We start from the raw sequence: 26,244 nt of genomic DNA, 5'->3' as shown, positions 1-26,244 counted from the left end.
CCTCTGGACCCAAATTGTCGAAACAGGAAGTTCTCTGGGCCTACTGTTAGACGAGCTAGACCAAAACGGCTGGTAACTACATTGCACTATCAGGGCTTAGTAAGCTGCTATAACAATAACTACAACAACAACAGCGCTTCGACAATTGGTTCAAATATATATTAATTATGGTGGAGAATATTTTGAAAAAACAATAAAACCGCTTTCGACCACCAGTGTTAATTTTTCCACTGTCAGCCAGAAATATAAATAACAACCTTCGTATTCGTATCAGGGACCCTTGGATTAAAAGTGCAATACTTTACCAACTGAGCTACCCGTACCTCAACTAACACATAAAAAACAATGCATATTTAAAATTTTTTAAATAGTTTATTGATTTTGTTCTTTTTGAATTTTTTTAAATCTATGTTGGGTTTAGTTATCTAATGCGTTACAATAATCTTACAATATTATACCGTATTCTAATTTATATTGCGCACTAGATCCGGAGCAACTGATTTCATCTACATACATATTTCACATTATGTGTATATATATGTATATAAATTGCATTTACTTTGCTAATTTTTCCATTGAAATTGTATTCAATATTTCTCCGCTTAAAAACAGTAGATGACGTTTTTGAATAGGTTTTATTTTTTAACTATTACATTTAATTTTCTTTACATGGAATGCAGCATTCTTACTTACATACATATATAAATTGGGTTGGTATTTATATATGCTACTTTTTAAGATCTCCCTTAGACATCTTACATTGCCTTAATCATCATTATTTATACTGATATTGCAAATCTCTTATGGAACTAGTTCAGTTTTTGTAAACACAATTAAATCAAAATTATTGTATAAATAAAAAATTGTAATAGAAATAATTTGTTCTAAAATGATTTATATTATTTCGGGCATCAATCAATTTTGATCTAATTTATTTATAATTAAAACAATCTTTTCCAATTGTTTCAGATTTGCTTAGTCTAGACTGATAAGAATGCACTAACCTTTACAACAACAGGGAATAAAAAATAGCAGCCTACTTACATACAAACGTATATAATAAAAAAAAAAAAAACACAAAAAATTAAATGTGAAATTCTCAATAAAATTATTTAATTAAAACTAATTGTAGATTATAAGTAGAGTGGGATATCGCATTTTCATAAGTTTCCATACATACATGTATACATTTGTAGATTCTTAAGACAAGAATAGCATCAGAAATATTATGAAAAACATGCATGTACATCTGTATGTACATATATATTTAAGAAGTTTTTTCGAATCCGCCTCCCTTCACTTTATCTGACTAATTACTAAAGAAATCTCAGAAATGTCCTGTTTTCCCCGAATTTGTTTTTAGTTTTGTTTTGTTTATAAAATTTAGTTATTTTACTTTTATAAACCTTCTAAAATAACATGATTTCTAATTTTCATTGCGAATTTTGCTAAAAATTCTTAATTCTTTTTGCGGAAATTCTTAAAAATTCAGTGTCAACAAAAACAATAAAAACTACATACATACATAAAAAGTTGAACAGATATTTTAAATACATATGTACACAAAATTTTTCAGTGCAAAAATACAAACTGCTGAAATACAATAACAAATTTATATTAGTAATTATTCATAAACATAATCAACCAATTAACCAAATTAAGTACTTCGCCACAATTTGCAAACATCATTTGATAGAGACGTCGTCGGCTTCCCAATTTCCCAATAGACGTTCTCTGCCAATGTTCACAATGGTTCAAGACATGAGTTACATACAGAAAATTTAAAACTGATGCACAGTTTGAGAGCACTGAGTGTAGGGTGATATTTGAGAGCAACTGGTTGAGTGTTACCGCAAACCTTTAAAAAATTTGCGTCCAGTTTGAGAAGCACTGTTGTATCTCTCTACATAATACCAGATTAAACTACAATTATACTAACACAGCATTGCCATCGCTAACAAACTCGCTCGCCATTTTTCTTATTTTTCTCATCCGTGTTACTGTCCGTATGAGATTTACGGCAATAAAATAAACATATTTTTAAACAATTGGTTTGAAATTATATCACTATCGAAATTTGAATTTCTATTGTACTAAACTGCCGAGCTTGTGAGCTGAGGGCAGTGCTGTGTGTTTTCTTACATCTAATGGCTTTTCGAATACTGCTTAGAGAATATAGCGGTTTATCATACTGGACGGTTTTCGTATTTCCACGAAAAGGGAATGAAATGCAAAAGCTCCAATTCGAAGCTCTCTCATTTCATTTGAGGTACAATATATACACATTATGGAGGATTCACAAGTTTCCAAAGTAATCAAAAATCTTGTTGGAATTCTTCATTACTGACCAGTATCATAAACCTGCACGAGCTGCTTTCGGAGGAGTCGGCGATAGGCACAAACCCTTCACGAGAGCTCCTTTCATATTCATTTGAAGGCTCGTTGCTTGCTTAACACAAATCAGTTGCATTCAGAAATTATCATCGTTGTTAATTTGGTCAGCTGTCGCTAGCAGCAGCAGTAGCAGCAACCTCGGAAGCATCCACAGCTTTATTGCAACAGCAACATTAGCATCTCTCAGCAGCAATACATGTTACAACCACCAACAATTTCGTCCTTGAACTCTAGTTCTGTCGTCTCTGTGTCTTCACATAAATCTTTCTCTCCACAGAGTGGCAGTTCGGGAATTCGTTCCAGCTGTAGGCTATGCTGGCTATGATGCTGAGGCGGGTATTGGTGTAGTTGCGAATGCTGTTGCTGTTGGTATTGCTCATGTTGATGTTGTATTTGATGTTCTTGTTGTTGCTGCAATTGCTGTTGATGTTCTCTAAAGATAATTTGAGATCAGAACTCTTGCGGATATTTGACACACTCAGCATTGGAGGCAGCCGCGGAAGCGAACAGCGAATTTCCGCCGCCCGCACCGACTCCTACACCAACACCGACACCGGCACCGCCGCCCAGCGACATGCCGGCATCTTGTGCGTTTTGTGTCTGATAGCCGCCTGCTGCTACGCTGGCCGCTGCCGCCGCCTGATATGGTTCCTGATACAACTGATTGAGTCTCTAACCAGTACCCGAAAAGTGCCACGCGTCCTATGCACTCAAATGAGCAAATTGTGACGGATGAATATCGAATTGATGGTATGGATGGCCATAGGGACCCATGTGATATGGTACGATATTCATGGATGCCATTTTGTGCTCCTTTTTCCATTTCATACGTCGATTCTGGAACCAGATCTTTATCTGTCGTTCGGTGAGGCAGAGCGCGTGTGCAATTTCGATGCGTCTTCGGCGGGTCAGGTAGCGATTAAAGTGGAATTCTTTCTCTAGTTCTAACGTTTGATATCGAGTATATGAGGTCCGTTGTCGTTTCGTCTCACCATTGGCATTTACAGTACCTACAAAGAGAGTGTAAGTAAAACAAAAAATATGAGTGTGATGGTATATATTTTACACATAAATATGCATATTTAACCTAATACAATGAACAACTCATGAATGCATCATAAACTAAAGTGATTCACAAATTCGAGCTCATGTTTTCGGGACAGATTTAGTGCTTAATATCGTGGTATGCAATAAGTCATGACCCATATAAGCTCAATAAAGCGACCCCAAACAGCATTCAGACAAACGACATTTGTCAACTTTCCCAGCGTTCGCTGTAAAAATAGGACAATAGCGCGAGGGCCATCTAAACGTGATAGTGGCAGCGGCAGTGGTTATTCAGACTTGTTTGTATTGCTGACTGACTGCCACACATTTTCTAAAAACTCATATTATTCTTTAAGCTCAATCTTTTGTCTTTAACTTCAGTTTTGCTTTACTTGCCTATATTGTTTATTATTTATTGCTATTCTTGTACTTCGCATTCTGCGGTTTGCAACCATTGTCATTTGTCTTCCTCAAATACTTCCACACCTCGCTCAAAAGCCAATCTAGTGCAACAATAAATGCTCCGGTAAATGATAATTTTTCGATAATACATATGTGTGTGTGTATGTATGTATTTAAGTTCGAAATAAAATTAGAAGCAGAAGAATTGTCTGAGAACATTGCTGCACTGCACGCCCCCTCATTATAGTCGACGCGTCTTGGCTGCTTCTTATGCTATATTAACAACAATAATAACATTGCAAAAAATCGACATTATCAGCTGCGCACGAGCGGCTCCGGAGCTGGAAAACAACGCAGCAGTCAGCCTATAAGCGAATAAGTTGCCCTCTGCTTTTATTCACCAACAGTTGTGGTACGTTTGGGGTTTTGTTGTTGCTTTGGTGTATTGTGCTGTTTCACCTTCATTGATGATAGTTGGAAAACTGGAAAAACTTAAACAGCAATCAAGACTTTACGTCTAAATTGCGCCTTGACACGTGATTTTTTGTGAAAAGCGCATCGCGTTCAATGGCGAGTAAGTACGACAGCTTAAGTAAATGGGATGGATGGTGCCCCTCCTCGCGCTTGAGTTTCGACCGCTCTTTTGTGCATGCGATATACTTTTATGGCACATTGGAGTTCGATAGACAGATCAGGGAAGTGGCGGTTGAAGTGGAGAATATTTCAAATGACAGATGGGTGGAAAAGCAAAGAAGAAAGGCAAATTTTTACAATCTGCTGTATGAGAATTATGGTATGAAATTTCTTAGGATGTCAAAATGATTAGGGTTAGTTGTTGTTGCAGGTAGATATCGGTGTTGGTCTAGACGAGCAACCGCATAAAAAGTTCAAGGTCTCATTCGTTTTTATACTTTAGAGGCGTAAGTTATGAATACTTCCTATCTTGAATTGACTGAGTTGTTTGTGGTTGTCATTGATGGTAACTGCGTTGGGTTTGAGAGGGGTGTGTGGCGGCAATTTTTGTAGATAAACAAATCTAATTGTTGATTGCCTCTAATGGATGTGAACGCCTGGAAACGCCTTCGAAACACCTATAAGTACACGAATGGGCAAGTGGGCAAGTGTGTAAAATTATAAAAAAAAAAAAATACAAATAAATAATAAACAAATAAAATGCTATTAGTGTGACCAAAGTCAAAGAAAAAAACTAGTTAGTGCAAAGAAGTATTAGGTGGAAATATTAAACTCGTTGGATGATACATAGAAATAAGAAAGTATAGCCTTTGTATTTAAAATCAAAACCAAATGAAAGTCAAGTTGCTCTGCAAGTATCTCATGTTGACTTCACATCTCTAGCTTTAAAAATTAACGCTTGAGTACTTAACGATTGAGTACTTAACGATTGTATGTAATAGCGTAAAGGAATCGAATTAGATATAGAAATATATGTAACAAAATGCTCAGAATGATGAGAGGAGTCGATTCATCCAGTAGTCAGTGCGGTGTCCCAAAATTAATCATTCAATTTGATTTTTTTATAACTTTTTACTAAATTAAAGAAATGATTTTGAGAACGTACGACGAAATTTTCAAAAATTATAAACCTTCCGATAGGGGGATTAATTTTGCGCCACCTTGTATTTAAATGAAATTAAGTACACATATAGGTAACTCTTTGACTAAGGTAGTTTAGTATTGAAAATGGGTGAACTCGGTTGATAACCTCGTCCATCGCTCATATGACAATAAATTAAAAAAAAAAATAATAAAAATTGACTTCTCTGTTATAAATTAAGCAAAATTGCTAAATTTGGTTAAAGTATGAAGCTCAAGAAAATAAACCCAAAGTAAGTAACATTTTTAATGATGAGCAGTGCCAATCCCAATTTATGGTAAATGTGTGTATTTCAATGACGACTTAATAAAACTCGCCCACCCCCCCTAATTTAGGACCCACATATATATTATTGAGATCAGATAAAACCCCGCCAGTTTTTATATGTTAAGATGAAGTTACGGTCCGTCCATCTGATACCACCATCTGATTACCAGCCAACCTAAATTAAACTTCCATAAAATGCGCGCGGGTATATAAGGTTCGATCCTAACCCAATTTAGCATTTCCGTACTTGTTTTTCTATATTAATGAAGATAATACTTAGTAATTATTTTGCAACAGTTTGAAAAGAATCCTTAAGGTCGAAGGAACAAACTCACCAACAAAGAAAGATGTGAATTCAAACCCACAAACAAATAAATTCAAGACATTCATATATATGAAACGATCCGAAAATGCTATTTCATGAAAATTTGAAACTGTTTGTAATAATAAGTAATACCATTAGAACCAAATTTATTTAACGAAAATCAGTAACATCATGTTTGTGGCCAAAAGGAATAGCTACAGTCGAAAAGATGCTTCCGAAGAAGATTTTAAATTGCTATATAACAAAGAGAATTCAAATTGATTGGACAATCTTTATTATTTTTGTGTAGAACCATTGGCCGCGACTGCGCCGTAATTCGATCATCCAATTTTGAATGACTCGATGGAAGACTTCGGCCGGTATCTCGTGAATAATTTTAGTAAAGTTGGTTTCCAATGTCTTAATCGAAGCTACTTTATCAACAAAGCATTTAGAATTTGCATACCCATAAAAGTCTAAAGGTGTGATATCACACGATCTTGGTGGGCAATTCACTGGTCCGAGACGAGAGATAAATTGCTCACCGAAACGATGACGCACTAAATCCATTGTTTGACAGGCTTTTTAGCAAGTAGTGCCGTCTTGTTAGAGCCAAATGCTGTGGGGATCTCGGATTCACTGCCTCGTCTTTGAACAAATATCGGTCGATGATTCCTCCAGCCCATGGGCCGTATAAAACGGTTGTTTTGAATGGATGTAATGGTTTTTTGTAAGGCTGCTTTCAGCCCAATTACGGCGATTTTGGTTATTGACGTAGCCATTAAGCCAAAAATGGGCTGCATCGATTTGTAAATGTTATTGAAGCGTAAATCTTTCCACGATGAAATGTCAATAAATACTGAAAAAAGTATGTATTTAGTTTGACAGTAGTCACGCGTGATGTGTCAAAAAACCCTATTAGAAAAAGTATCTCTAATCTGACCACCCTTTATATTAGTTAGTAAAATATATATATATAACTAAATCCTTTAAGCAATTATTACTTTAATGTTTTTTTTTTCAAAAAATATTTTGTAATTTGTAAAAAGTGTTCGTATTTTCGTAATTTCTGCACATTTTTAAAGAGTTAAATATTACGAATTGACTACATACCGATTAACCAAACAGAAGAGACTATGAATTCAAAACATTAATATTTTCGTAGCTTTCAACCCTATTCAAGACCTACTTCTCTTTAGTGAAAGTAGTACGAAATATACTTCTGGCTTCCATTACCATTGCTGGTAGTTCAAAAGTAACTAACAAACATATGAATTTTTTCATTGAAATCTTTAATTAAGAATTGAGTCGGTATTTTTCGATTTACTACGCTGAATTGCTAAAATCAAAAAATGGCGATTCGAAATGTGGTGACTGATTCCTTTCAATGCCTTATCTATGTGTGTTGGTACTGGATATGATAAAGGCCCCCGAAATATCTGATCCCATATAGCGCAAATACACTAGTTGTCGGATACTTCACTTTTTTCAGACTTAAAAACCGAAACTTTCATAATATTATATTTCTTTCCATAGGCTTGATATAAAAATTAATTCATATTCTGTAAATATTTTAAAATCAGTTAAAAATAAATATTTTTTATGAAATTCATTATTTTTAGTTATACTCGATTTATGTAAGAATGTCAGATTGTGTTAGTAATCGGAAACTTTTTGTAGTTTTCGTATAATTCGGCTTCAGTAGTTGGACATTGGAAAAATTAACATATTTATTATTATTTATGAAACGAAAACGTTAACAAGGCTGAGTGGACATAAATTTAAACGTATTAATTAATTCATAAATCGATAAAACGAAAAAACTACAAATTCATTACATAATCCCTCAAAAAATTCAATTACCAAGACCAATGCAATTTGCACAAATAAAACATGAACTTGGGGCCTCTATATATGGAAGTTAGTTCAAGGAATTACATTTCCGTTGAAACCAAAATGTGCAAGCGTCGGAACCAATAACTTCTGCCTGACCTGCGCTTTTGAGATATTCTTCAAATTCTGAAAACTACCATAAACTGAAAACCATTCCTATATCGAAACTCTTTTACGGCTGTTCTGGCTTTAATACTTTCCCCTTCTCTACTAACCAGCATTGGATCTTTTCTGTAAAATAACTTTTATAATTTTACCTGGTCTATAATCTTTAAATGGAGTTACAGCCCACTGCGGAATAGTATATAAGTAGTTCTGTTTAATATTAAGCACATTATCCCTTTTGACTGGAAAACCGCAGGTGTGTTCTGTAATTTTCTTCGTGTTTTGGAGACAGAAAAGATTTAGGAGATCTTTTATTTTTGTCTGCCATGATTAAACCTGACACTCGATCACATAAAGTAAACTTGGGCATACTATCGTGAATTTCCTTAAGAGCAGACAACAAATTTTCTCTTGTAAATCAATTCTAAAAAATTCTATTCTAAGCTAAATAAAAGATAAAGTAAATAAAGATAAGAAATAAATAAATGAGAAATGAAAAAAAGAGAAAATAAAATTATTAATATAAATAAAGTTAAATTATTCACAAGAAAGAAACATCCGCCCGGAAAAACTAAAATATTCGTTGTTTCGTAATTTCCAGTTCATGGATATAATTTGTTTATCAATGGCTCATAATCGAATTTTATCACTTTTTATTTAAATATTGCTAAAAATCGCTTGAGCTACGCAAATTAATTGCATTGACCAATTTGCCAAAAATGCAATTTCGAAGGAATTTTAAGTTTGAATATAAACAGATCGAGCAGAAACTCCACAGAATTTATTAGTAGTTTAAAGACGATTTAAATATAACAATTTTTTTTTTTTTATTTTAAGACTACAAAGTGGACAGTGTCCGATCACTAAAATATGCCCGTCCATTTGTGCACCTATTATATTTAATTTTTTGAACGAGATTTCTGTATTTCTTTGTTAAATAAAACGGGCAAATTAATAGATATTTAAATCACACTTAGAATATAGACAGAGATGATGGTTGAAGCTAGTGAAAAACTTCCTATTACTATCATACCGATGATATTAAAGACTCTACAACGGCTACGCAATAGTCGAAAGGCATCGCTGTTAGCAGATCCGTATTTCAAAAATACTTACACCTATGTCAATGCATACTTGAATATGTACCTAAATCCATAGCTATCGAAAATTGGTTCTGTAACAACTTTAGACGAGTTTACTTACTAGCGACTTTACTGCCGATTTACACCATTAGACTAAAAGACCGCCGAACATCTAATTAATCTAATAATTCCTGTTTTCACAGCATATTTTTTACGCATCCTTCTAGTAACGGACCGAATACCAAAACAAGGAGTTGTGAAACTACTAAATTTATGTTAGACATTTATTACTTAGTTACTTATACAAAATTAATCATCCTATCAGAAGATTTATAATTCTTGCAAGTAGCGTCATACGCCAATCATATTTAAACTAGACGCCTGAAGTATACAAACCGACAAGCAATGGAGTCCGTAAAGGTCCGTTACTCAAAATCTTTTTTTATTAAGTAATCCAGTTATTTGAAAACAAATTTGGATGATTAATTTTGCACCACCTTATATATTATAAAAACTTTTGCTTTAGAACTTTACTATTCCAATGCAGCTCAGGAATCCTTCAGTACCCACCCACCATGGATTTTCACCATGAACTCTCGGTTACGTTTCTCTATCTACATATGTACATATCTATGAGTATATAATATTAATTTAGAGAATTGTTTGAATTTTAATGACTTAAAGCATTTCATTTGTTTACAATACTCTTCCATATGTTGATCAACAATCAATAACGCAATGACAATGCTAAAGGACTTCTGAGTAAGTAAACAGCCTTGAAAAGTCCACTTCTGCGCTGATGGCAGCAGACGCTGTGCGTGCCGTTGTCTCAATAGGTATACAACAGTGTTGTGTTTTGACGCCGAACCGCCAAACATGTCGAAGCGCATCAATCAAAAAGGAAATCTAAATGAAATTTCCGATTAAACTTAAAATTAATTACCACTCATTTAATTAAGGTGCATTTGACTGTGTAACCACAACATACCAACAAACAAACACACGTACGTATATGTCTACATATATTGACAGTTTCGCGCATATGCAGCGTGGGCCAAGAGAAGAAAAATATACACATAAAGCAGTAAAATTAACGCACACGCTTGCTTAGCAGTTGAAATACTCGCTTTTATGCACTACTGCGCACGTGTTCCCCGCACACATCTAACCTACATATGTACATATGTATTACTATGTGTATTCTTCAAAAGGCAGCTCACTTCAAACGTCAAAGTGCGCGCCAAATATAGTAAATGAAATATCTAAAAATAAAATATACAGAAAGTAGAGAAGAGCACAAAAATGAAAATAGAGAAACTTAAGCTTCTTCTAAGTGTGTGAGTTGTACATCACCAGCTGCCATCTGCCAACATTGAACAACCAACCGTCATCCGCTAACCACCACCCGGCATCCATAGAGTGTTGTAGCACAATCCTTGAAATCGTACAAGTACATGAACGGGTTAAAACTAATGACCAAGTCAGCAGCGTGTAGACAGTAACCAGACGCATGGCAAAACAACCGCGAAGCAGACAGGAGCAACAACAATAATATGAGTGGTCACAATCAGCAGGAGTATCTATACATACATATGTACATACATATATATACTTATATGTATTTACTTGGGGATGCGGCGTACACAAATGCCACAAGTTCATCACTCATACTCTGCGATGCGTCGGAGCTGATGAATATTCGTCTGCCGACAAATGCGTTTTAAACTTTTCTTCCAGTGACTGTTGCATATTCCATACCAAAAAGTTAAGAAAGATATAACAAATACATTATCAGTAGCGAGTAAACGCGTCCTTATTTTAATAGTTTTAATGCTCCAAAAAATAGTTAAAAGGTAAACTGATTTGCATCAAACACATACAGCACATTGCTAATATTTGTTTTCCTTGATTGGTGCTTCGAATCTTAAACTGATTTTGGTTGATTTCAATAATGCGCCAGTCGTTCTCCTTGTCATCGGCCATCGAGGAAAATAACTGCATAGAAAACGAGTGGTAACACAAATGACGTGTCAAATGTGTTCATAATTTACTTAAAGGTTTGACATTTACGAAATGGGACGCTATACGCTTGAACAATGGGCAGAAAATCGTTTGACCGAAGATGATCATTTTTACCGAAAAATCATATTTTCTGATGAAGCTCATTTTCACATCGGTGGCTACGTCAATAAGCAAAATTGTCGGATTTGGGGCTCAGAAAATTCACACGTTACTGTAGAGGAGCAAATGCATCCACAACGAGTCACTGTTTGGTGCGGTTTATGGTCTGGCGTTACCGTGACATGCTCAACGAGTTTTTGTTTTCAAAAATTGAAGAGAATGACATGGATGACATTTGGTTTCAACAGGACAGTGCAACTTGTCACACTGCCAAAGTTTCACTCGAACTTTTGGCTACCGTTTTTGAAAACCGAATAATCTGCCGAAATTCCGATATCAATTGGCCGCCTCGGAGCTGTGAATTAAGCCTGTTGGACTATTTTTTGTGGAGAGCCGTTAAGGACAAATGCTATGCGAACCATCCAGAGACGACTGATGCTTTAAAACATGAAATCGAAGTTGCCATTCATGAAATTGGAGCCCAAACAATCGAAAATATCTTACTATTGGCGCATAAAAATATTTGTGACGTTATATTGTGACTAGAGTTCTATCTATTTTTGATTTCAGATTAGGTCAGCAAGAAGCCGCCTATATGTCACGAAGTCTGAATTTGGTATCCCAGCAAAACTAAATGTTATGCAAATTAACTTTGAGCTTTACCACCAGGTTCGTCAGAATTAGAAAGGTCCTCTCCAAGTTGTTTGATACCAAACGGCGCTTCAGATAAGGCGATTTTATAACCTGGTTTTATAGAAGACGCTGTTAATTCTCCTCTTTTTTTTAGATAGAGAAGTGGTTTTGGAGCTGAAGAATCTCCTACGATCACAAAAAAAGACAGCGAATTCGCGCGTTAGTAACCCCATCACAGTTGACAGTTATGACTTTGGGAAGTATAATACTTCGTCTACTTGGGAACCAACAACAACAACGACAATAACTTCAGTCTTGAAATTCAACGGACAATATATCTGGCCAACATGTAGTACTTTGGACTAAGTAGACAAATAAGCTTTAAAGCACTCTCTAAACGAACAAAAATCACACTTTATTAACCTCTCAACATGCTTGTCCTATTGCGGCTTATTCTCTTCGTCTTGATTTAAAACGCCAGTATATATTAACTATGTTTTGCTGGGATCAAAATAAAAAGGTATGCATTTGGATTTTTTGCATTGCCTTAGTAATGATCTTATTCGGTCTTTTCATTCGGAATATGAAGCCTAACCTTTTGACGGGGGAAACAGTTAAATTTTCGTAAGTATCTACTTTTATTCTTGGACTTTGTTATTATCGCATGAAATCCATTTTAAATCTTTTTTAAATTCAAAAAAAAAAATTGCCCGTTCAAATGCCGAAATATGTTCGATGAAAAACCTAATTTTTTGGAGTGTTTTCATGACCCTGATTGTGATATAAAGACCTGGAATTCTATTGCGATCGCTGTTTCCGCCCGATTATTTTTTACACTTGATTTGGCATCGAGTAGCAAGGATACAATCATGCGTTAGCGAGACATTTTATTCCAGCCATTTTATTCCAGCCATTCCTTAAATACCTTAAAAGCAGAAAAATCAAGCTGATGGTAGGTAGGTGAAATGTCAGTCTGGCACTCCCCAAGTAGCTCGAAAGCGTCGCTTTGATACAATTATGAGACCTCCAACGGCCAGATATCTACAGCCAACCAGAGCCGTTGATATAATGGAGAAAATTGATGGGATTTAGGCTGGCGCACTGCCCCATGTTGTCACCGAAAAGGCACTGGCCCTTAATCGTCTAGCTGCCAAGCCCGGACATATACAGAGAAACAGTGTCAATCTCTCAATTTTTTTCAGTTAATAGTTTCCTTCTCTGAAAGGTCCCCACAGCTTCTGCAATGGGGGTTAAATGGTAACCCTAGTTTTTCCATGTGTGTCCCGATCGTCTAATGGTCGGTAAACACAGCTACGGCTTTGCAAATTGAATGGCGTGATGTTCCCAGGACTTTCTGGGCCCTCCGTATATTGTACTGGGGCCAAAGGGTTTTCCAAATAACACATGAAGAAATAGAGCTCCATCTTTTCTGCGCTTTCCTGAGAAATAATTTGTGCAATTTTCCTTTAACAATTGTCAGGGGGATGCCGATGAGCGGGTAGGAGGCCTCTGAGGCTGAGCCGATATAACGTAAAAATTTACTTTTCAACAGTTCTCTCTATAAGTGTGTGTCATAAGCCATAATATAAAAAATAAGGTTTGGCACCATATTAACTACCCCAATCCTCAAAAATTATTTCGTTTTGCCGCCAGCTCTGTAGGCACTTATGGAATAGAATAATTGTTTTTTTTTTGTTTTTTTTTCAGAGTAAATTTGGAAGCGTTGTTTTGGCGTTAAACGATTCATGATGACTTTTCAGACCTTACTGAACAGGAACAGCAACACAGTTTGCCATTTTAGCTGTTAAACCATAGTTATCGATATCGATAGTTTTCATGCAGCTAAAAACATTTTTAGCTATCTACAGACACATCAGCAAACGTCTGTGTGCAATGATTATTTTACTTACATTCGCAATGACTTTTATGTTAAATATTTTACGCTATTTAATTTTAATAACAGAAAGTATGTAAATCAAAGTTTGAAACTTTCAAAAAAATTCAACGAACTAAAATTATTTTCGTCAACATTTAAATTTTTTTCATCAATATTTAAAATTATTTATTTAGAACTTTTATAAAATTTTAGAGCATGCCGTTTTATAGCTCACTCAAATTCACAAAAATAAAAGTTTTAAAATAATCGTCGCTTGCAGCCACCTGCTGTCGTATATTCAACCTGGACTCACATTTCTATTTCAAATTACAAGTTTTAGTTAAAATTGCCTTTATTAATTTATTACATTGTTAATTGAGTTCACAAGGTGCAAATGTAATCGATAAATCGGCGGGCCTGTAGTGGCCTGGAAGGTGCACATGCAAATTCTTCAACAAGTACATTGTAACTAAATACTAGAAACGTTTCCATTAAATAACTGTAATCTGAAACCGCGAACACTCTCTCACTGGAGTATATGTAAAGCCAGCCAAGTAACCGACCAATCTACTAACCGCGCTGCAGGTTCCAACCAAAAACGTGGAAAGCATTAGACAAACTGTCAGTTAGGTTATCAAATATTATTGAAAAACTAATATTTCTTGTTTTCCATTAAAAGTTTTTATTCTTCACACAAACGTACCCAGCGTGTAAATATGAGCATATCTGGATTGTTGCATTGTTATATTGTTGTTATGGACACAATGGTTGGCGCAAATGGACATGACATGTAACCCGCTTGGCGGCCAACTCGCCTCTGGTTTGTGCATATGTAAGCAAGTAAAATTGTGATTATATGTATATAGGTACATATATGTACACATACATACATACACACAGTAGCAGTAAAAGTTAGCAGACGTTTATAATCTAATATTCAGCTTGATGTACCATGTGCGGATGCTTTCATTTTCCGAAAAGAATTTACTGATTCCCCATTTGTAGACCACAAATCAATAAAATATAAAAAAATTATAAACACACACACATACATATGTAGATATTTTGTTCCTATCTTTTGGGGGAATGCTTTAAAAATATGATTTACTATTTAAGTTTGATAGAAAAAATTCCAAAAGTTTTTTAAGAAGAGAAAATAAAATAAATATTTAAGAGCATGAAGCCTCGTAATATGTGTTGCAACTGGCGCTAAGTAATTTGTTGAGACCTAACGCCAATGGTTGCAACACAAATCTGTCACCAGCAATCGCAGCAGCGGCTAGGCGTAAAACTGCATACACATACAAATGTATGCACGCACAGCGCAGCATCCACTGTAGGAACACCCAACCAAAGCATCAGGGCACCTGGCTCTTCATGTCATTCGATGCGCTGGGAAAACGATTGCGCCTTTGACAGCGTCAATGTCCATTTCAAGCGCTTTACAACTTTGTCCCCATTTCATAAATGCCAGAGCAAAGAATGGGTGAGCACATCGGTTGGCTGCGAATGAATTTTGGGGCATCGCTTGTGCCATGAGTTTTGGCTTTGCTTGTTATGTTGAAAGATTCAATGCTTGTGTTTTAATTTATTTTTGTTGAAAAAATTAACGCTCGTTAGCCGTAAAATTTCAGTTTTAGCGCCCATTGCACATTAGAGCCTATGACAATATGAATGGTGTTGAACCAAAGCCGGTTCCGTTGGTGTATAAATAAATGAAAAAGGGTAAACGAAATTAATGTTTATCAAGGTCATATTTAAATAAAAAAATATATTCACTTGTCTTCCATAAAAAGAATGTTATGACTTCTGCATAAGAAATTGTGCAAGTTTCAATGCAAAAATTCACAAATATTTTCGTATGAACTTGTATGTTCTTGTATGACAAGTGGCTAGCCCAACACAAACTCCACCAAAACTGACAGCAGATTAACATATCAGTTGACATTTTTTGTTCGAAGTGACTGATCCTTTCGTAACATATGCAAAATTCTTACGTACATGAAAATTTATAAAGTGACACAAGACAATGCAAAACAGTCACAACAACAACAGCAGAAGCACTAACTTGACAACGCATAATGCCTCTCTACGTTGTATGAGCTGTGTCCAACACATACATTCACACGCACTTTAAACAAAACGATCACACAATTTCGTATCAATCCGTTCGCTCACAGATCGCATTCAAATCAAACTAGTCAGCAGATCAGCAGCATCCGTTTAGTGGTAGTGTTGTCCTGGACCAGTTTTTACTTTTAGATGCACCAGCTGTGTGGAGCGGTATTTATGAGCAAAGCTTTCGAGGAATGTATTGCGAATTATAGGAAAGGGGGGTAAGGTATGGAGAGAGGAGCGCGAATTGGCAATTCAAATTTTAAATTGTATTTTGGTATAACGTTCCATTGACAGAATTTTGCATACACTGAGGTATTTGTTATTGGTACGCAAAAAGCACAAATATTGGCAACAAAGATGATGTCTGAGACAACCGATTGAGTGACATGGAATTAGCATAGGATAAACGCTTACTTCAGCTCACTTCTTCATGCCATGGATGAGGGTATGGAGCATAATATTTGATAGCTCAAGTATGTTGAACTTTAAACATTATAGCTTGTGAAGTTTAAAGCTTCTGGGCTTTAAGGGAAATATCGAGATCCAGATGAATAATATAAGAAGCTGGTGATTTTTAGCCCTAAATAGTGATATTAATCCATTAAATCCCTGCACAAATAAAGCCTTTTTTGACATTTCTGGTTAGTAATCCACGCACCCTACATATCTCTTATGCCAAGGACCAAGCAGAGTTTCCATTGGTTGGTTGGTGAGAGTGGTGATTCATCCAGAATCCAATTAGCGCTTCCGCGCCATTTTGTTGCCACAAGAGTTTCCAAACTGTGAAAATTTTGGAACGCCAAAGCCGAGAGTCAAGCTGGATCTTCATCCAAAGAAGATCATGATATGTACAGTAGGTTCTGTTTTTATGCGGTAGATACGTTCCGCAAGAAACAGCATAAAAAAAACAGCATAAAAAAAGGTACTAGTTCTATAGTAAAACTATAGATACGTTTCAAAAGTGCTAAAACCGCATAAATCTGAAATAATGTAATAAAATCGCATAAAAAAGGGCACTAGTCCCATATTATAACTACAGATACGTTCCATAGACCGCATGAATCTGAAATAATTAAATAAAGTCGCATAAACAAAATATTGTATTTTTGAAAATTATATCTTTATTTAAGAAACGTCAGAATCGAAAAATAAATTTAAGTCAGAAAGAGAATCGGACAATACCCGCATGTTGCGCGTTCGTTTAGGATTTGGCGTAAAATCACTTTCGTCACTTGAAGAAATGTACACGTCTGATCTAGATAGTTATGCAGGCGGTTCCATACTTGTAGGGTTAGCATTTCTGATGTAATCTGTGATGAGTTTTTGCTTAGCTGGTTTAGAATCTTGTTTATATGTACAATTCCCGATAGGTCGACATGCATTTTGTAATTTAAAAAAAAACCGCACTATTTCAAAACCGCATAAAAAAAGCCGCATAAAAACAGAACCTACTGTATTTGTTGGGACTGCGAGGGCATGGTGCACTGGGAAATGATCGAAAAGAATTCCACGGTTACCAAGAAGCTCTACATTGCCCAGATACACCGCGTGAATGAGGCTATTCTACTGAAAAGACCTCATCGTCATGGTCAAACCATACTTCTTCACGATAACGCCAGGCCCCATGTTGCATAAGTCGTCAAAGCAGCACTCCAAGTGCTCGAATGGGAGATCTTTCAGCATCCGTCGTATTTTCCAAACCTTGCACCAACCGATTACCATCTTTTCCGTTCCTTGTCAAACCATATGAAGGACGTTGCCTTCGTTAACAAAGAGGTCCTTAAAAACTGGCTCAACAACTTCTTTGACACCAGACCATACAATTTTTGGCGGAATGGCATCAACAAATTGGTGGAGAGGTGGGAAGAGGTTCTAGACAGCAATGGAGATAACTTATTGATATAATTACAATATTATTTTTTGTTTAAATAAAAGTCTTCGGTAAAAACGCTGCTAATTTATTTTCCAGCCTAATATTAATATACTTGAAAAAAATTAACTACTTGCTGTGCGTCTTTTTCCTTCTCCACGTCAATATAAACTGTCCAAGTGCGAAATGTTGCCAGCAAGCCGTTGCAACAAATAGTTCGTGGAACCATCACTTTATTGGGACTAACGATCGATTAATCAATCACCACCATTCTACGAGTATACCTTCTTCTTCTTCTTGATTGGCGCGATAATCGCTTACGCGATTAGGCTGCGTTTTACAAAGCGCGCCAGTCGTTTCTTTCTCGTGCTAACAGGCGCCAGTTGGACACACTAAGTGAAACTAACGTTGTCTTGACCTGATCTTTCCAACGCTGAGGAGGGCTTCCTCTTCCTCTGCTACCATCAACTGGCGCCGCATCGAATACTTTCAGAGCTGGAGCCTTTGTACCCCCATTCGGATGACATGACCTAGCCAACGAAGTCGCTAGATCTTTATTCGCTGCGCTATGTCTATGTCGTCGTAAAACTCATACAGGTCATTCCATCGTATGCGATACTCGCCCTCTCCAACGTGCAAAGGTTCAAAAATGTTCAGCAGAATCTTTCTCTCAAACACTCCAAGGGTATATGCCTAGGACGTGTAATTTGTCTCATTTCTGTGTCAAATCACTTGTCCATGCAGACATGGAACTCATGGAAGCTGGCGACTTAGAAGCCAATATTCTGGTGCTTTCGCTATATTAGCTACCACATATAAACCATAAAACTTACAAGATGATAAATGCAAAATATTGAACATTTAATTGAATTCTTATTTAAGAAACTTTCTTTTTAGCATTGTGCATAACCTAAGCAAATTGTCTTCCATTATCATTTCATTCCTGATCTGACTGTTTCAATGTTTCTGCAATTTTTCGTGCTGTGTAATGTGGGTTTGACTTGATCAGTGCCTTTAGTGTATTATTTTTTATTAACCTCGGTTGGCCTCCTTCTTCGAGGAGTATCTTTGTTAACAAAATTACCAGAATGGAGTATCATAAACCAGTTTTGGCATGCTCCTTTACAGCGTCGAACAAGCTTGGCACACTCTCTTCCCTTTATGGAAGTAAAATAGTAAATATGATGTGACTTACACAAAATTTTACCGGCTGCCGAAGCCGAATTAGTTGGTGCGTGTCTACCATTCGGAAGTGTATAGGTTCGAGTCTCCGTGCATGAAATACCAAAATAAATGAAAAAGTTTTGCCCCACGGCAGACTATTGCAAACCTCCAAGATCCTCATAAAAAAATATCTGCCGATCAGACTCTTAAAACTGTTAGCCTCTCCATTTGTGAAACAACATAAAGCCGCACGCTACAAATAGGAGAAGTAGCTCAAAATATAAGTGTATGCGCCAATTATTTTTTTATGTAACGCTGCAATTGTCACGGCAGCTAATTCTGATGTGGATTGCAAATACACGCCCGATCGTCCGGGTGAGTGTAAGAGATTGAGGTAAGGGCCGTGTCCCACTAAAACCCAATACGGAAGCAGATATAACTGCTTCACATGGTATGAAAAATTCTTTATCATGCGCCGTCCATTGCATCAATTCGGTGGCCAGACGAATCCCATTAATGAACCGGACGAACCAGCTTCATGGCATCAAACCATAACCCTTAATACGTTTGCCGGGCCGTCATCAAAATGAGGGCTGGTTTATATGAGCCTATATCGTCCCCTTAGTATTAAAATAGCCTATAAATTTTTTGATGTTTTGAGAAAATGAATTTCAAACTTTTTGTCGAAAGTAGCACTCACTCAAATCTCGTTATGTCTGTAAATATTTATTATTTTTTGACTGACGTTTTGACCCACTTTGTGGAAATAGAATTTGACAAAATTTTGACCACACATAAAATCATCGATGGAGAATCCAAAAATTCAATAAACAAATAATAACCTATGAGCACATAGGCTATTGTTATACTAAGGGGACGATATATTACATAATATATTTCTTGAATAATGTTTTAACATTCAAAAGTAGAGAAGTGCAAATAGTTGTGTACAAAATAAGAGAGCGGAATTGATATAGGGGAAAAATCATACAGATAATAGCAGCATTCAGTGTAAAAGGTAATACAATTTTAATTAATTTTGAATTTGCATACATATGTTTTTATGTTATCTAAAAATAATTATATTCAACAACTTTTACATTTTTCAAAATATTACTTTTTATTTTCCACTGATATCCTTGACCTACGTAAAATTTTAGCAAGTCTCATGAGTAATTCTGAACAAACAATTGTATAAAAAGGTGCCACGGTGATTTTAGATTAGACATTATTGACAACTCTTCTGTTTTTATCCAAATTAACATATTGATTGCTATGTTTGGATTCGCCAACCATCGAGCGAGTACTGAACAAATCCAAAAATTTCGCTTGAGTTCGAATCTCCTGGTGCTCCTTGGCTCGACCTTTTCAAATTTCAATTTTCAACGCTGCATATGATTTTGGCAGCACTGCAGTATTTTTGCTTTGAGAATTCGCAAAGAAAAAAATTTAAAGCTATTTATTGTAATGGAAGAAAAGTAAGCAATGCAAAATGCATTTAATAATATACAAATGTACATTAAACGATTAAAATTGGTAAGAAAATATAATAAAATATACTTATTTTTGGAAACACTGGCTTAAACATATCGCTTGTGAGCGAAGAGGTTAAAAATAGAGTCGCTTGAGCATCACTAAACTGTTGTTGTTTTCACACAAACATTTTTTGTTTAGCAAGCAGCGGAATTCTGTAGAGAACAGAGAAGTGGGTAGTCGAAAGCAGGTATACATACAAATATACATATAGATAGGGCAGAGGACATACATACATGTATAAGCGCGTATAAGGGCTCACCATTCAAAGCACGTAAATAAAAGTAAGCAAATTCTGATCCTCACCTTCATAAAGTAAAAAAAGAACCCAGCTTTTCGGGTTTCGAATCCACCAGTTGGCGCAGCTTCTTTTGGTTTAAAAAGTTTTCGTAGAATTTGTTTTAGTTTCTGTTAGTTTTTGTTATTAGAAAAGCATTAAGTCCCATTAAAAACTACGCAATTATGCATGTGCCTATGTTCTAAGTGTGTTTTATATTTTTTCGTTCTCAGAATTTGCGATGACGTAAGATAGACTGCACTAAGTCAATTCTTAAATTTTGCGATTCGTGGGCATTCTTAATATGTTTTTGGTGTTTTTACATACATGCATATATTCTCGCCACTACAAAGCCATTGCAGCTCATACATATGGATGTGTGTATCTGATATGATTCACTGTATTTTGTTTGCAAATTACTTTATTTAAATGTTTGACAAATTAACTGCGTTGTGAATGCTTCGCCTTGATGTTTTTTCTTCTGAGTTTATTACTTGTCATTTTTATTGTAGCTGCTTGCTTTTTCAACAAACGCATAATGAATGGGAATGTAAGTGTATATAAGTAAAAATAACAAAAACAACAGCAACAAAAAAAGGTGCAAAACAGTCAACAACAACATCAGCAACACCGGCACATTCGTTGGTTGATCGTAAATAAAAAACTGCAGGTAGGTTGTCACTTTTACTTGTAATTGTCATTTGTCAGATGCGGTGATATCTACAAAACTTTAACATTAAGCAAAGCATCTGCGCGGCGACGTTGAAATGTAGTTGTATGTAGCTGCTGTTTACGTTGTTATTATTTTTGTGTCCGTCAACTACTTGTATGTATGTAAGTTTATGTACATATGCGTTGTTTTTGTTTTTTTTGTCATTTCGTTGTTGCAACAGCCGGCAACGTGTGCGGCCACAAGTGCATTGGGGATTACCTATGAAATGGCAAAATGCAACTATCACGCCGTTGGACAGCTAAGCACTCCTCCATCGGTGATATCTCGTAGTAAATACTTGCAATACAAGCATGAATGGAAGAGAATAATCCATTGACGTTAGAGGTGCTTGTATGAAAGTTTGTGATCATATGAAGTGTGAAAATGATGGAACTCCCATTGTCATATAGGGGGAAATTGGTCACTCAGTTGCTGAATTGTAACGAAAACATAATTTTTTCGGATTATAAGACTGTTTCGGCGTGAATGCAAGGAATTAGGAGCCGAGGAAATTGAATTGTGAGAAAAAGCAAAAGCTTTACTTAAAAAAGTAGCTATAAATGTAATTCTATACCGGCATGCACTGATGGTTATAAAAGTGATGAGAAACCTAAAACCCTAGATTTTACAGAATTTAGTTATAAATGAAAAATGAAGTCGGCTTTGAGTTAGTATATTGTATATTTTACTGCTATCTTTCAAACTTGATCATATAGGTAGATATGTAGGTGCGGCAACAGGACTTTTTTCGTAAAGTAATAAAACGGAAAAAAGTATTTTTATTAAAACAAAACTTAAAACAGTAAATGTAAACAAATTAAATCCAAATCACAATAGAAAAAATGTAGGCATTTGATTGCATGGGAATAAAAAAACTATAATTTGATTTCCTCTCGTCGCTGTTTTTTTAGAAAATTAATCGAATATTTTTGTTTCGTGGGAATTCGAGTCTCTATAGATATAAAGATGAGCTGCCCCATTCAATATGAAAATGTTATGTTGCTGCATATATGATTTTGGCAATGAAGTCTCTTCAAGTTTTATTCCAAAAAATGCTACACGTTACATGTTTTGCCCATGGATTGCATCGATTGGTAGAATTTATTCGTTGAGAGTTCCATGAAGTAAATTTGTTGATATCAAAAGTAAAGGCTACCTTCGTCAAAGCACGTATTGGTATTTTTATCTATAGTTCAAATTCTTAGGTATATCGAAAAAACAATTAAATTCTTTCACAGTCAGCAGCTCGACGACAGCTGTTTAAGCAAGCAAATCCGAACCAATTGTCACTAGATGGGGAACTTAGCTACAATCATGTGATTATTAAGCTGACAAATTTGACGTTTTAAAATCGGTTGTTGATTATTTAAATGATGCAGATTCAGAATGTATTCGAGATGCAAAAAAAGCGTTTAGAGAGTCCAATATTCGACAAGATTTGGCATTCATAAGAGCTAACTTCATGTTCATCGCAGACAAGATCAAAATATTAGAATCGAAAGGACTTGAATTGAAAAAGTGTATAGAGCTGTATGAAGAAGTGTTATCTCGGAATGTTGGATATAGTTCTTTGCTTGAAAACAACGATATTTTGAATGGAGATTTACGAGCTAGCGCTTCAAATGAATATATAACAGCATTGACACCATGTCAAATAACATTTTTTCAATTTGCTGTTGCTACATCGGTGGAATTAGAACGTTCCTTCTCAACATACAAGTCAATTTAACTGAAAAACGGCCTTGTTTCTCGTTCGATAGTCTGAAAAAACATCTTGTTTTGACTTGCAACAATGAATTACTAACTGAAATAAAAATGTTTACTAGCCCAGGAGAAAAAACTACCTTTTTTGCATTTTCGGTATTTTTTGAAAGATTTTCGAATATTTTTTTGGGCTTTTTTTGCATGTTTTCATACATATTTTCGTGCATATTTTGTCTTTTTTTGCATTTTTTGTGCATTTTCCAGAGTTTTTCATGCATTTCTGCATGCATATTTTGGTCTTTTATTTTGCATCACAGCTCTAGTCATGTCCACTTAAGACGTACAACAACAACTGGAGAAGAAGTTTGACCAAATATTTGCTAATGGTGTATGCAGCATATATTTGGTGCAATTCGATATTTTCACAGTTAGATATATGTACTTATACGGCACATTTGTTGCAAGTTTGACATAACCTACAATATTTTTTTTTTTAGATAATTATGCAGAAATTCATGGCGATATATATTAACAGTGACTCATTGGATACAAATTTTTATTTACTTTTACTTAGGGAGACATAGTAAATTGAAAACTTTGAAGCCGTTTTTCTCGACATTTCCGTTTATTATCTGGTATTATGACACCCTTGAAGCAAATGAGCGATGTGTGTATCGATGTTATTATCGTAACCCTATATTGATAAAGAAGTTTTCTTTAACGGATCTGCCCAGAATTTTGTTCTTTCGGATTTTCAAAATACTTTATAGGGTATCACTTATGAATTAAGAATCACTGAAATATATTATATTAATATACAATTTAGTTTTTTTACTTCCTCCGAAAGTTAATCTATGAGGTGTGACGCTGGGCTATATTAACACCATGGAACTTATGAATATTAATAAAAATTTGCGAATCTGCGAAAATTAATAAAACATTTGAAAAATTCTATGCAACATTGCATGTCAAGCATGCCATTAGTCCGGCAGAAGTGCATATCTTCGTTGTTTTTCACAAAGACGAAGAGGGTTATTTATCCCGTCGTACTTAAGTGTATACCAATCCGTTTCCTATAACATTTTTTACGCGTACCAAATGCTTTAAACTTTTTCGAAAAATGCTTGCTGAGGTAGAATTCTAAATGCGATAGTACTGGGTGAATTGAGCGATTGGCGGTTGGCAGTTATCATTTTGTGTTAAAACATCACCAACCACCTGAAAATGTAGTTTCTTCTAGTTCCTTGAAATATTTTCACCCACATTTGAATTGTCGACTCATTGGAATGTTTATTTCCAGCAAAGGTCGACCATTTTTATAATAAGTTTCAATAAATATAACGCGTTGTATCGTGTAAGTATCCATGGTTAAAGTTGCATATCTGTCTATTTGAAAAATATCAATGATAACATAAAAGATTGGTACCGTCTAGGAATTTTTCACTACTAACATCTAAGCATCACTTTTGAAATACCCTTTATAATCCGAGAGTCTCTTGCGCACTTAGTGTTCTACAAATAATAAACATTACTAATTTTACTTTTTACTTTTTATTAAGAAAAAGCTACTAATAATCGAACCTTCCATCTGACTAAATGTGAACGCACACTTTCAAAATTGTGATAAAAGAGTAGGAAAAAAACTTAAAGTAAGTAAAACTAAGTATATTTTATTATAACTCTAAAATTGTGTTTACTTCTCACTTTTTAAAAACGTTTACTAAAACAAAAGTGTACTTATTTTTGCTCCAGCCAAAGTTCCTGGTTTTGCCATCTTTATTTCTGAGCAAGTTTTAGCAACCGTTCGGCCGCCGTAGCCGAATGGGTTGGTGCGTGACTACCATTCGGAGTTCACAGAGAGAACGTAGGTTCAAATCTCGGTGAAACACCAAAATTAAAGAAAAACATTTTTCTAATAGCGGTCGCCCTCGGCAGGTAATGGCAAACCTCCGAGTGTATTTCTGCCATGAAAAAGCTCCTCATAAAAATATCTGCCGTTCGGAGTCGGCTTGAAACTATAGGCCCCTCCATTTGTGAAACAACATCAAGACGCACATCACAAATAGGAGGAGGAGCTCGGCCAAACACCCAAAAAGGGTTTACGCGCCAATAATGTATGTACATATATATGTATGTATGTTCGAAAAAATCGACCACTTATTGCCAAACACGCACTTATTAAATGACGAAAAAAGGAAACTTCAAAACCAACAGTTTACAGTTTTTTTTTAAATAGTGTAACGCCCAATACTCATGTGACCATATGGTCATACTGGGCATGTTCGGAAGAAATTCGCTTTTTTCGCAAATTCAAATAGTGTAAATTAACTCTTCTTAAACACTTGCAAAACTTGTGAGAGTATCCAGTAACAAAACCGCGGTATGTGAACTATAAAACTACCAATTATTATAGTTTTCCAACTCTAGTTCAACAAGTATCTCACTAGTTACACAAAATTAGTTAAACATGTTTTTGTAATTTTCGCAAATTGTAAAGTAATAGAGTAAAGTAACTTGTTAACGGATTTGATTAGCATAAAACTTTACTTCAACTGGTATAATTCTAGACGCCGTCACACTAGTACACATTTCATCACTAAATTCAGACACAAATCATTTAGTAGCTCCAATATTCTCAGAAAAATTCGAGCTCACATTGCACACAAGTATCAATAAACGCTCATTCATTCACATGTGTAAGTATTTGCAGATCATTTCTCATCTTGCTTAGCTCGATTACATTTCTCGATCATAAATCATTCCACTTCCGATCTGCACCACGCGACTACAATGCCACCACACGTCAGCCTCTGTAAACATCATTGACGGCCAGAAGAAGGCAAGTAACACAAGAATTACAAGAACAATAAGCAAATAATGAGAAATCATCTGAGGTGGTATAAATGTCACATTCAAAGCTAGTGGTCATAACTTACAGTTGAAGGAGCCAAACTGACCTGCAGAAAATGTGAAATTTTTGTTTTGGCTTTGCTTTGTTTTTAAGCTCATGTGGCAGTTCGCCTATGACAGCGATGCACAAAAAATTAAAAATATAATATACTTAGTTCTAGCGTAAATATAAACAAAAAAACAATTCGTGCATCACTAGATGATTTGTTTACACCCT

General features: G+C 35.4%; 1 protein-coding gene across 1 annotated transcript in view; it reads right to left on the bottom strand.

Moving 5' to 3' along the window:
- Positions 1–392: 392 nt before the first annotated feature.
- Positions 393–26,244, bottom strand: part of LOC128871934 (homeotic protein Sex combs reduced) — an 89,323-nt gene continuing 63,471 nt past the window's right edge. Inside the window, exon 3 of the mRNA XM_054114121.1 lies at positions 393–3,404. Coding sequence (XP_053970096.1) covers positions 3,097–3,404 — 308 coding nt within the window. The 3' untranslated portion in view covers positions 393–3,096. The remainder of the gene's footprint in view (positions 3,405–26,244) is intronic.

This window comes from Anastrepha ludens, chromosome 2 (assembly GCF_028408465.1).
Source record: "Anastrepha ludens isolate Willacy chromosome 2, idAnaLude1.1, whole genome shotgun sequence".
NCBI lineage: Eukaryota > Metazoa > Arthropoda > Insecta > Diptera > Tephritidae > Anastrepha > Anastrepha ludens.
Note: the sequence above shows the minus strand (reverse complement) of the source record. Positions and strands in the feature narration are given on the sequence as shown.